The sequence below is a fragment of the Oncorhynchus clarkii genome, chromosome 9 (assembly GCF_045791955.1).
Source record: "Oncorhynchus clarkii lewisi isolate Uvic-CL-2024 chromosome 9, UVic_Ocla_1.0, whole genome shotgun sequence".
NCBI lineage: Eukaryota > Metazoa > Chordata > Actinopteri > Salmoniformes > Salmonidae > Oncorhynchus > Oncorhynchus clarkii.
Genome location: NC_092155.1, coordinates 29059707 through 29072325, shown reverse-complemented (window position 1 = coordinate 29072325; position 12619 = coordinate 29059707). Strand labels below are relative to the sequence as shown.

Here is a 12619-nt window from a genome sequence, read left to right as displayed (position 1 = left end):
TCTTTTAACACTTCAGCAAATCTTTTCCCAAACATTAGAATACTGTTCTGGCCCTCCTTCTATTCATTCACAGTTCTTCTCTTATTGAATTAAACTCTGACATTGTCCTTTTTTTGCCTCAGTGGATCGACATGAACTGTTTCTGCTTAGATTTAGGCTTAGGCTACGAACTAAAGGCAGATCAAAATTGTTATGTTCTGTTAATTACTGATGTCCCCTTTAAGGCGGGAGCACCCTTGGTCATGTGCAGTGTTGTTCTATGTTATTCTGGTACTAACTCGTTTGAGTAAATGTGAAGCTCTAGTTCAATTGCTTGTATTCCGAGTCTTTCTTATTACATAAATAAGTACTAAGTGTTAAGACACTACAAAAATTATGAAAGAAAAACCTCAATGTAGCCTATGAATGAATTACACAAGAATGATACTTTTTAATGCATTGTTTTCTGTTTATTCAACCTGCGGATATAACCATGGGGTACTGGGTGTTATGAGTGTGTGTGTTATGAGTGTGTGTGTGTGTGTGTGTTATGAGTGTGTGTGTGTGTTATGTGTGTGTGTGTGTGTGTTATGAGTGTGTGTGTGTGTGTGTGTGTGTTATGAGTGTGTGTGTGTGTGTTATGAGTGTGTGTGTGTGTGTGTGTGTTATGAGTGTGTGTGTGTGTGTGTTATGAGTGTGTGTGTGTGTGTGTGTGTGTGAGTGTGTGTGTACCTTGGTCCTGGCCAGCATGGGTGCTCCTCTCTCCAGCAGTAGCTCCACTGCAGGGTCATGTCCACTCCTGGCCGCGCAGTGTAGAGGTGTGAGGCCGTCCTGCAGAGAACACACACACAGATGGTCAAATACACACACACACACACACACACACACACACACACATTTATACACCAATAACCCCATAACACATGAACACGCACACACAAAACGACCCCCAATCTCACATGAATAAAGGTACAGTATTTTTTTTTTTTTGTTATATATATTTTTTTCGATCGCGTGATTTTTTGGGGGATTATCTGTGGCTATGACCCCTGAGTATCTGAGTACATTGATTATCAGTGGACGAAAGGCTTTGTTAAGTTCAAATTCCCATGTCAAACATTGGAAGCATACAGTTGCTTGTAGAGACACGTATTGAAACATGGCGGCTGAAATTTCCTTGACCTTTGCTTCAGTGGCATGTTAACCTCACCACTCTCTGTGCACAAAGGCAGGGACACACACACATGGACGCACACACACACACAGCACAGACAAAACAAAAAATACAGTAACTCTGCTTGTGTAATAAAATGCACAAAGAAAACATAAGGATGGCCCCGCTGTTAGGGTTTTCTAGGGCACTCGTGTTGTTTTTGTTGTGGAGCCCGTTTCCCACTAAACACACAGGGCTTTATTATTTTTATCAAATCTGCCAGCCGGGTACAGATGTTTTCCTGATTAGACAGACTGCTTTACTAGAATATTAGAGTTATAATCGTGATAACTGATACCCGGACCCACACTGACCCGTCTGTGGCAATAACAGAGCTGTGTTATAACCTAGTCAGCGGACCAAATGGCACCCTATTCCCTACATAGGGTTCTGGTAAAAAAATCAAAATAAATTGTGCACTATCGGCCACTGGTCACAAGTAGTACACTTTATATAGGGAATAGGGTGCCATTTCAGAATTGAGACGTAGCCACCTATATGATATTATATCAACATTAACTCTGGACAATACAAATGATATGGATATAACACACAGCTAATAGAATGGTAACAGTCTAAACAGGAACTGTCCTGCCCTGACCAGGAACTGTACCGTTATCTAACGCCGAGTGGACGTTTTCGTTACGTTAGGGTCTAATCACATCATCTTTATTTATACGATTTTTCGTTTTAACTCTTTAGAATGATATTAGGATGCAATACCTTGGCAATGGACGCATAAACATCTACCGCGTAACTAAAAACAGGATGTTTTCTGTTATGAAAGAGGGATAGATTGTCAGGCTCAGGGAGGAGGGAGGTATGGTAACGGAGTGATTTGAGAGAGCTGGGAGAGTGGTTGCGTCAGAAGGGATTTTTTTGCCCTAAGTTAATGCAGTAAGCTGATTGAGCAGCAAAACGGCCAAGGACACAAGAATAACAGCGTGTCAAAATGGAGGGCTTTTAGACTCAACAAGTTGTTCTCTAGTGAGCTAGCCGTAAATACATAGTGCTGCAGCTCTCACTCACACACACATCCAACAGCTATGCAGTACACACACACATCCAACAGCTATGCAGTACACACACACATCCAACAGCTATGCAGTACACACACACATCCAACAGCTATGCAGTACACACACACATCCAACAGCTATGCAGTACACACACACATCCAACAGCTATGCAGTACACACACACATCCAACAGCTATGCAGTACACACACACTCCCTATCTCACACTTATCAACACACCCACACCTACATACAATATGAACAGTGAGTACACCTACTTAAAGAGTACATCAACTTAAAGCACACACACATCCAACAGCTATGCAGTACACACACACATCCAACAGCTATGCAGTACACACACACATCCAACAGCTATGCAGTACACACACACTCCCTATCTCACACTTATCAACACACCCACACCTACATACAATATGAACAGTGAGTACACCTACTTAAAGAGTACATCAACTTAAAGCACACACACATCCAACAGCTATGCAGTACACACACACATCCAACAGCTATGCAGTACACACACACATCCAACAGCTATGCAGTACACACACACATCCAACAGCTATGCAGTACACACACACATCCAACAGCTATGCAGTACACACACACATCCAACAGCTATGCAGTACACACACACATCCAACAGCTATGCAGTACACACACACTCCTTATCTCACACTTATCAACACACCCACACCTACATACAATATGAACAGTGAGTACACCTACTTATAGAGTACATCAACTTAAAGCACACACACACACACACACACAGGCACACACACACACAGCACACAGCGACCCAATGCGTCACCACTGGCTGTGAATGAGACGATGATACATTGCTGCAGCTGAAGGAGATATACACGGCTGAGTCTGGTGGAAAGTGACTGCAGCACTGCCACTGGACAATAATGACAGTTTGGTAGAAAGGACACTGCGTCACACACTTGTGCACAGTGAGGGGGTCAAACGGTGTGTGTGTGTGTGTGTGTGTGTGTGTGTGTGTGTGTGTGTGTGTGTGTGTACTGTATGTATGAGTGTGCGTGTTTGTGTGGACTCACTCTAGTCTTGGCGTCGATCTGAGACCCCCTGTCCAGTAGGAGGCGCACCATGTTAGCGTTGCCACGCTTAGAGGCCACGTGGAGGGGCGTGATCCCATTCTGAAATACATAGAACACAATGGAAGACACATTTAAAACGAAATAAACCAATGAACTAATGGTATATAACTACCTATCCTACTGTATACACATGTGCTGTTACAAGGCCAGTATGCCGTTTCTATTACGAGTAATGTTGCTACATACAGTCTCCCCTGTTTACCTCAAATCTTAAGTTAGCGTTTTCTTAGGTTAAGGTTCTCTTAGGTTAAGGATTTCTTAGGTTAGGGTTTTCTCAGGTTAGGGATCTCTTAGGTTAGGGATCTCTTAGGTTAGGGTTTTCTTAGGTTAGGGCTTTCTATGGCATTATTGTTGTTGTTGTTGTGGAGCTTGTTTACTAGTAAACACACGCAGGGCTAATTTATTTTATCAAATCTGCCAGCCGGTACAGATGTTTTCCTGATTAGACAGACTGCTTTACTAGAATAATAGAGTTATAATCGTGATAACTGATACCCGGACCCACACTGACCCGTCTGTGGCAATAACAGAGCTGTGTTATAACCTAGTCAGCGTACCAAATGGCACCCTATTCCCTACACAGTGCACCACTTTTGACCAGTTTCTATTACGTGCAATGTTGTTCCACAGACAGTGGGGGTAGTTCAGGACAAGGCGTCTATTGACTGATGTCCTGCTTTCTAATATACCTCAATGAATTTCCTTGCTGGGACAACAGAGCTTGAATTGAATGGAACTGCTGATGAATGGCTCCTGTTCATTCTTTCTGGTAGGATGTGTCATGTTATGTTGGCGTTCGGCCACTCCTCTGATTTCTGTGAAATCCTGACAATGTGAAAGCTGAGCATTTTTTCCTCAGGCTGGTCCAGAGCACTGCAGGACAGACAGCTTGTTATGTTGACTGTGACTGGAAAAAGTGCCTGAGAAAGTATGACACAGCAGAAATTACAGTGGTTTTGAGTGTTACCTTTCTGCAAATAAAAGGTACGCTTTCTGACTGTGGAGTCCCTTGCTGAGTTAGTAGATTTGTGCTTAAGTTGTCGACACTAAGGGCTCAGTCAGAACAGGACTGCATTGAGTCTGTGACCTTCAAGTCATCTTTCAGCTTGGCCAAGCATCTCTCTCCATCTCTCGCCTTGAGTTCTGTTTTCAAGAAAAGGACTGGCATTCTCCTAAGACTCATTCCTCTCTCTGTCTGAGTGGCTATTGGGGACCACACAGATGGACATGAGGATTCCGAGAAAAGGGAAGTGCTGAGGCGGAGGGTATCATTGTTCCTAAAGGGCATTTCACTCTACTCGCTTAAAATGTGTGTGTGTGTGTGTGTGTGTGCGCGTATGGGCTCTAAAGTCTCCTGTGTTTTATGGTTCTTGGACTCAGTGCTGTGTTGGCACAGTGTGTGTGGGCAGCCCTTCCTATAACTTACAATCTTTGCACTATTTCCAGTAAAGGAAAGAACACAAAGGAGGGTATCGTGATGGATCCCAAGACCTCGCTGCTGTTAGGTTCTAATTCTCAGAGTAAAAAAACTCTACGGACATTATGAAAGCTTAACTTCTCTATGGTAGGGGGCAGCATTTTGAATTTTGGATAAAAAGCATGCCCAAATTAAACAGCCTTCTACTCAGGCCCAGAAGATATGCATATAATTAGTAGATTTGGATAGAAAACACTCTAAAGTTTCCAAAACTGTCTGTGAGTATAACAGAACTGATTTGGCAGGCGAAAACCTGAGAAAAATCCATTCAGGAAGTAGGAATTTTTTGTTGTTGTTGTAGTTTTCTATTAAATGCCATTACAGTATCCATTGACTTAGGACTCAAATTGCAGTTCCTATGCCTTCCACTATATGTTAACAGTCTTTAGAAATTGTTTCAGGCTTATATTCTGAAAATGAGGGAGTAAGAGCAGTCTGAATGATGGGAGCCTGCCGTGTCACAGAGCTTTTTCATGCGCACGACCGAGAGAGTGCCTTTCTTGTTTACCTTTTATATTGACAACGTTATTGTCCGGTTGAAATATTATTAATTATTTAGGCTAAAAACAACCTGAGGGTTGAATATATACATCGTTTGACATGTTTCTATGAACTTTACGGATACAATTTGGATTGTTTGTCTGCCTGTTGTGACTGCGTTTGAGCCTGTGTATTACTGAAGAAAATGCGCGAACAAACCTGTGTTTTTTGGATATAAAGAGAGACTTTATCGAACAAAAGGAACATTTATTGAAGAAATTAATGTCTTCTGAGTGCAAACATATGAAGATCTTCAAAGGTAAGTGATTCATTTTATTGCTATTTCTGACTTGTGTAACTCTTCTACTTGGCTGGTTACTGTTTGTAATGATTTGTCTGCTGGGCTATATTCACAAATAATTGTAAGGTATGCGACACCGTGGTTGGATTCACAAGAAGTTAATCTTTAAACCTATGTAAAATAGTTGTATCTTTTCTGAATTTTTATAATGAGTATTTCTGTATCTGAATTTGGCACTCTGCAATCTCACTGGATGTTGGCCAGGTGGGATGCTAGCGTTCCACATACCCTAGAGAGTTTATTCTTCCCAGAGGATCAATACAGCTGCATTAGACAAAACATGTTTCTACCACCACAAGTATATATACTCCAATTTAGGCACTCCTCCTTCTCTCCAATCCTTTCATCTATTGTGGTTCGACAGGAAGATGAAGTAATAGGGTAATAAACCGTAATTTCTCCCTTAAGGGGATCTGACTTGACCTCAATCCCTCATTTGCCTAATCCAAAAATGTTCACCCGTATCCCCAATAGCAATCCTGTGACTTCCTCCCATCCACCCAGCACATTCCAAAGCCATCTGGCTCCTACAGATAACCATTAACTTCTGATGTCAAAACCAGTCTCTAGGATAGCAATGTTCCAAGTTTAACCCAGAATCCAACACTGCACAACAATAGCGCACCTGACTGCAGATCAGAAGGTTGTTGTAATAGTTTCAGCCTGTGCTATGGTAATGGTACCTACCCTAGCTGTAAAGTCCACAGCCGCCCCACGATTTAGCAGTAGTGTGGCCACGTTCACGTTTCCATAGTGGGCAGCAATATGAAGTGGCGTGAATCCACTCTGTAACACAGGGGTGAACATAGCGAGAGGGAGGGAGAGAGAGACAGTGGGTTAGATACTAGCCTCATTCATGACCCCCAAAGCCTGACCCCTGACCCTTGACCTCCACTATCCCAGCATGCAGCAGTCGCATTAACCATCATCAAAGGGAAAAAATTTAATTAAATTAGTAAATGTGAAAGAGCAACGCTCCAAACTCAGAAGAGGGAGGAAACCAAAGAGATGAAGGGAAAGAAATCTTAAAATTCAGTTTCAGAAAATTTGGACTCAATTACACACATACACGCAAATTACGTACTGTAGGCATACACACAAACACACTCAGAAAGACCATGCAGAAAGATCACTACCATGCAACTGGTAATCCTACAGTCAGAACCAAATCAACTGCATAGTTTCTCCATTTACTTAAAAAATAAAGAAATAAATGAAGGAATTAAAAAACAAGTGGACGTACAGTTCACACAGACTGTTAATATCAACCAAACCATTGACACACAGTATTAGTTAACCATACAGTTAAAGGACAGAGAAAAAAGACACCAAATGAAAAAACCATGACGGTATTCTTTTTTTTATCAACACCAAAGTGCACTATGTCACTGTACGCCATTTTGTCATGTTAGGAATCATAAGAAATCAGAGAGAGAGAGCCGTTGCGGTTGCGGTTGGAGTATTGTGAAATTCTTGCCTTACCTTTCCATTCTGAAAGTAATGGGGCGATTTAACGTGAAAACATTATTTACAGAAGTGTGAAGAACTGTAGTGACTACGCAATGATTCAAAATGACACATTTAAAGTTGATAATGGTGCAAATGAATATAGACGGGATGCATCATGCTATATAGTGCTTTTGTTATCTGCAAAACACCTGGATACTTTTTGATTGATGTTCTATCATGCCATTACAGTAGTATACTATACTATATAAACGCATGCTTGTTTGCACGAATAATGTGCATATATTTGCATTGATATATTTCTTATAATATTACTATTTCTTTATCTGATCTCAAGCCCTTTGTAATTGTAAAGATGTGTTAATTCCGACCTCATATCAATAACATTGTTTTATGCTTTGTCAAATAGTATCAATTTAGTTCATAGTGCATCTACAATATACATGAATGGCATGCAACACAACATATATACATTCTATATATAAACATTAAAGGGATACGTCGGGATTTTGGCAATGAGGCGCTTTATCTACTTCCCCAGAGTCAGATGAATTCGTGGGTACCATTGTTATGTCTCTGTTTTCCAGTTAGAAGGAAGTTAGAGGTAGTTTTGCGAGCCAATGCTAACTAGTGTTAGCACAATGACTGGAAGAGGCATAAATATGACTTCCAGTCGTTACGCTAATGCTAGTTAGCAATTGTGCTAGCGCGAGTGAGAAACTTCCTTCAAACTGCACGCAGAGACATAAAAATGGTGTCCACGAGTTCATCTGACTCTGGGGAAGTAGATAAAGGGCCTCATTGCCAAAATCCCGACGTATCCCTTTAACACTGTAAAAGTAAAAAATTATGATCCATCGTTATGTAAAATCTATATATCATCTTAGTGTGAAATGTATAGGTGATTATGAGATTATCAGTAAGACCATAAATCAACTCTCTGAGCTTGGGGTTAGCATCAATACAACTCCAGAAACTCAACCAATGAAAACGAAAGTATGTCGAAAGTATGCACAAAGTAAAATAAACAAACCGATAAACAGTTCTCAAACTGAAAGACAAACTGCTAAGGCACGTGATGTGCAGGAAAAAAAGCTACTTGAGAGAGGTGGCCTTTCCAGATATCACCATGCATGCTTAACATAACAAAAAAACCATAAAGAGATTGTGAAGGACTATTTCCACCATCCAATGCTATAGAAGTAAGGGTAAATAAAGTGCTGAAACGACACAAAGACAAACAATAAAAGTGATGGGGTTATGATGAAGGTTTGAGTGCTAGACATAGTGGTTATACCTCCGTAGTCCTATTGACCATCATCTGAAGCAGTAGAGATGAGGAAGGGAAAGACCTTAGTTATTTTACACTCAGTCATACAGATGCTCAAAGTTCAGGGTAGACTGTGCAGTACAAAGAAATACGGGCAACGTAGCTAGAGTGGTATGATTCTCTTCAAAAACAGCTTTATCGCTAGACTGTATATGAAGAGTTTAATTCCAAAATGCCATATATACATTTTCTGAAATGAGCTTTTATTGTTTAAAGAAATTATGAAAGAGACTGGTGTGTTTTTTCACTATATAATCACATCATGGGGTTGTTCAATGTAAAAAAAAAAAAAAATTGCAAAATGCTATATATCCGCCTCACTTTCAGATAAATAAGTACTGCCAGGTTTTACACAGTCGAATGTAACAAATAACTACATTTTTAATAAAGAACTGTAGAAATTATACATTTGTGACATCAATATTAAAACAGGAAAACAAAATTCTAATACAAATCAATACAGCAATGTGATATCTGTAGATCTGTAGTCATTTAGCAAATGCTGTTATCCAGAGTGACTTACAGTAAGTGCATTCGTGTTAAGATGGGCAGCTGAGAACCACATATCACGGTCAAATATACAGGGTACGAACATTCCACTACGGCTAAACAATGGATATTTAGCATTTTGCAAACAACAACAAAAAAACATCTCAAATCGGGGAATCCAAAAAAATCTGAGAACAGTAATATTTTACACACAATTTCTGATGAAATATAGGGATTTGGAAATAAACTCGTCGTATGCTTTATCACATCTTTTATCCAAAGACCTTGAGATGTTTTACAATGAGAGTAGCAAGTCCATAGACATACATGTATACTGTACATAGGCGGTAGTCACTCTAATACAACACATGCACCAGTGATGTATGGCAGCCATGTTGTACCACAAGGCCAAACTCACTAGAGAGCCGTCCTATTTATAGTCTTTTTCACATTTTAAAGTATGCTTATGAGACGGTGGATATTGCCAAAGTAATTCAGGTAATCGTCAGAGGACTGCGTTTCAGAGGTATTTGGTGAGAGTGCTCTGTGTTTAACGTCTACATGTAAGTGTGCGTGAGAGTGTGTTTTCATGCTGCAGTCTTCATCCACCCTCCTCTGGGTCTCCCTGGTGAGTCATGGTGAAGAGTACTTCATGGAAACAGCCGTAAACAGCATTTCATGTCGGTGTACACCAGGGTTTCCCAAACACGGGCCCCGGGAACCCGAGGGGTACACGTTTAGTTTTTGTTGCCCTAGCACTACAAAGCTGATTCAAATAATCAACTAATCATCAAGCTTTGCTAATTTGATTCAGCTGTGTCGTGTTAGGGCAAAAAAAACTAAACGTGTACCCCTCGGGTTCCTGGGGACCGGGTTTGGGAAACGCTGGCATACACTGTATTATATTATGTAATATCATTAACATGAGGCCCGACACGAGGACAAAGTTATGTTCAGTGACAACACCGATGATAACTGGTATGCCATAGTGTTTGCAGCGCAGGGCTGTTCAATGCCTGGTGGACAACAGCAGCACTGCTGGTTTTCACTCATTCTGTTTCCTGTTATCGTCCTACACCGAGGACCACACTAGAAAAACCCGTTTAAAATGCTTCCATGTGTTGTCCTCTGGGGTTCTTTGTATCTTTCATTTGTTTTTAAACGGTGGAAATTTGCTTGACCCAAAAATCAAATCAATCAATCAATCAATCAAAAAGGACTGATTCAGACATGAGTGGCCAATCAACGACATGTTCAACCAACTGCAGAACCCAGCAGTGCTACAGTGAAAACCTTGAGGACAGTTCATTGAATAGCCCTGGCGTACTATGGAATATTATTTCCGTATAGGCTACTGTCCTTCAAAATAAGAGAACCTGCACTTCACTCTAGCCACTGCCCATCCCCTTTACCCCTCGCCCACACACCCCTAAAAACCAATTTTTCCTGAAACCCAAGGATGCATGCAACCCCTCAAATTGCAACATTCAACAATACGACCTGCGGACAATAGCATATTCCACACACTCCATGCAGTGGACAGTGCTACACATAAACACCGGGGATGCGGTTGAAAGTGATGGGGGGAGGGAGGGGGTGGGGGGGTGAGTGGATCAGATAAACAGACAAGACAGGAAGAGAGAGAGAGACCCGGTTAGTGGCAGGACTAATGAACTAGTGGCAGGTGCACAGACACAGAGGGAGAGAGAGAGATGGACAGAGTATTGATACTAGCAATACACCACAAAGCACTGACAAACAAAACTGGAACAAGTACCCTTTATTCTATTTCCTTGCGGTTCTACTGTACGTCGGGCTTGACCCACTGACAACCCATGGTCGTAGCACCACAGAGACATGCTAACCCAATAACGCCGATGCGCGTTCTAACCCTTAATCCCTTCCCTCCGGCCGTACCTTGGACTGCACGTCGGCATTGTGGTCGTTCTGGAGGAGCAGCGCGGCAGACTTGGTGTCGTCCTTGCGGGCGGCGATGTGCAGGGCGGGCAGCCGCACCTTGCCCTTGGTGTCGTTCTCCAGCAGGACAGACACCACCTGGTTGTGGCCCTGCTGCAGCGCGATGGCCAGTGGGGTGAAGCCATCCTGGTGGAGGGAAGGAGAGAGGGGAGGTAGGAGGTTATCCAAAGCCACAGACCAACGAGGTATAAAACAGACCAAGCTTTATTTCGTCAGGACTATGCCTGGTGGAACACATACACACAGATACACACTTCCTACCTCTGTAGCGGTGCTCTGGTTACCTCCATTCTCCAGTAGGTAACGCACCACGTCCATATGGTTCTCCTGAGCAGCCATGTACAGAGGGGTGAAGCCATTCTGGAGACACAACAGTACAACATTAGAGAAAGGAGATGAAAGCAAGATGGCTGCTGCCATGCTACTGTTGAGGGCTCCCGAGTGGTGCAACGGGCTAAGGCACTGCATCTCAGTGCTAGAGGCGTCACTACAGACCCTGTTTCGATTCCAGGCTGTATCACAACCGGCCTTGATTGGGAGTCCCATAGGGTGGCGCACAATTGGCCCAGCATCGTCCGCGTTGGTGTTTGGCCGGGGTAGGTCATAATTGTATATAAGAATGTGTTCTTAACTGACTTGCCTAGTTAAATACAGGTTAAATACAAAATACAAATCTCTTACCTGAGACTGAGAGTTGATTTCTGCGCCGTGCTTCACCAGTATCTTCACCACCTCGGCCTGTCCGGCCAGAGAGGCAATGTGGAGGGCTGTGTTCCCTTTCTGGGATGGAAGAACACAGAGAGACACATATTACACCATTATAGAGAACAATTCGAACTGTGTCAATCAATACACAAAACAAGGTGTTCACTTTCAACTCTGTCTTACAAAGAGGATGGATAACATACAGTAATGACATAAACTGTCATTTCTGACATAAATAGAAATGACAAAAACGACTTTGTCCTGTATTTCAGCTTTGACAAAAAAGCATACAAATTGTATTACTATTACAGTAGTATCAAATGTTTCACACACACACACACACACACACACACACACACACACACACACACACACACACGCACACACACACACACACACACACACACACACACACACACACACACACACACACACACACACACACACACACACACAGTCATCACCGCCATCTCATTGTCTACAGGCACTCCTATTCATCATTTTTTTATCTTCATTAATTCTCTTCATCACTGATTAAAGATGTGACACCCCAAACAGGCATATCCACAGACACCTATGGCTCAGTGATGGAGATAAGGGGGCCTTTCTGAGGTGCACTCCTGATGATGCTGTGACACAGACAGCTAGAAATAATGAAGCTTTATCACTCATAGAGAGCCTTAAACCCTCAATGCTATTAATTAGGCCATGTTGAACAAGAAATCAAGTCAAGAGGCTCCTGTTTCAGAGTGGAAATCTGTTTTTAAAATGTTTGGGATGTTCTGTTGTCAAAATACACATTTAAATGAGTCATGTACAGTAAACACAATTAAATATGCTATAAAACACAAGACAGTAAATTATTTTAAACCTCAAAATACATTACACGTTTGAAATTTCCCGCATTGCAGGAAAGTTCACCTGCAAGTTCACCTGCAGCTCAGAAGGAATAGACCTTCTCCATGTTCACAGCTTGGCA

The 12619-nt window shown here is 41.9% G+C and overlaps 1 protein-coding gene across 6 annotated transcripts in view; it reads right to left on the bottom strand.

Annotated features, from left to right (window-relative positions):
• Window positions 1-12619, bottom strand: part of LOC139416201 (ankyrin-2-like) — a 120943-nt gene that overhangs the window by 63737 nt on the left and 44587 nt on the right. For all 6 annotated transcript variants that reach the window (XM_071164594.1, XM_071164589.1, XM_071164590.1 and 3 more), the window contains 6 exons: window positions 11617-11715; window positions 11197-11295; window positions 10876-11061; window positions 6360-6458; window positions 3295-3393; window positions 712-810 (listed from right to left, as the gene is read on the bottom strand). In XM_071164594.1, the coding sequence (XP_071020695.1) occupies window positions 712-810; window positions 3295-3393; window positions 6360-6458; window positions 10876-11061; window positions 11197-11295; window positions 11617-11715 (681 nt within the window). The remainder of the gene's footprint in view (window positions 1-711; window positions 811-3294; window positions 3394-6359; window positions 6459-10875; window positions 11062-11196; window positions 11296-11616; window positions 11716-12619) is intronic.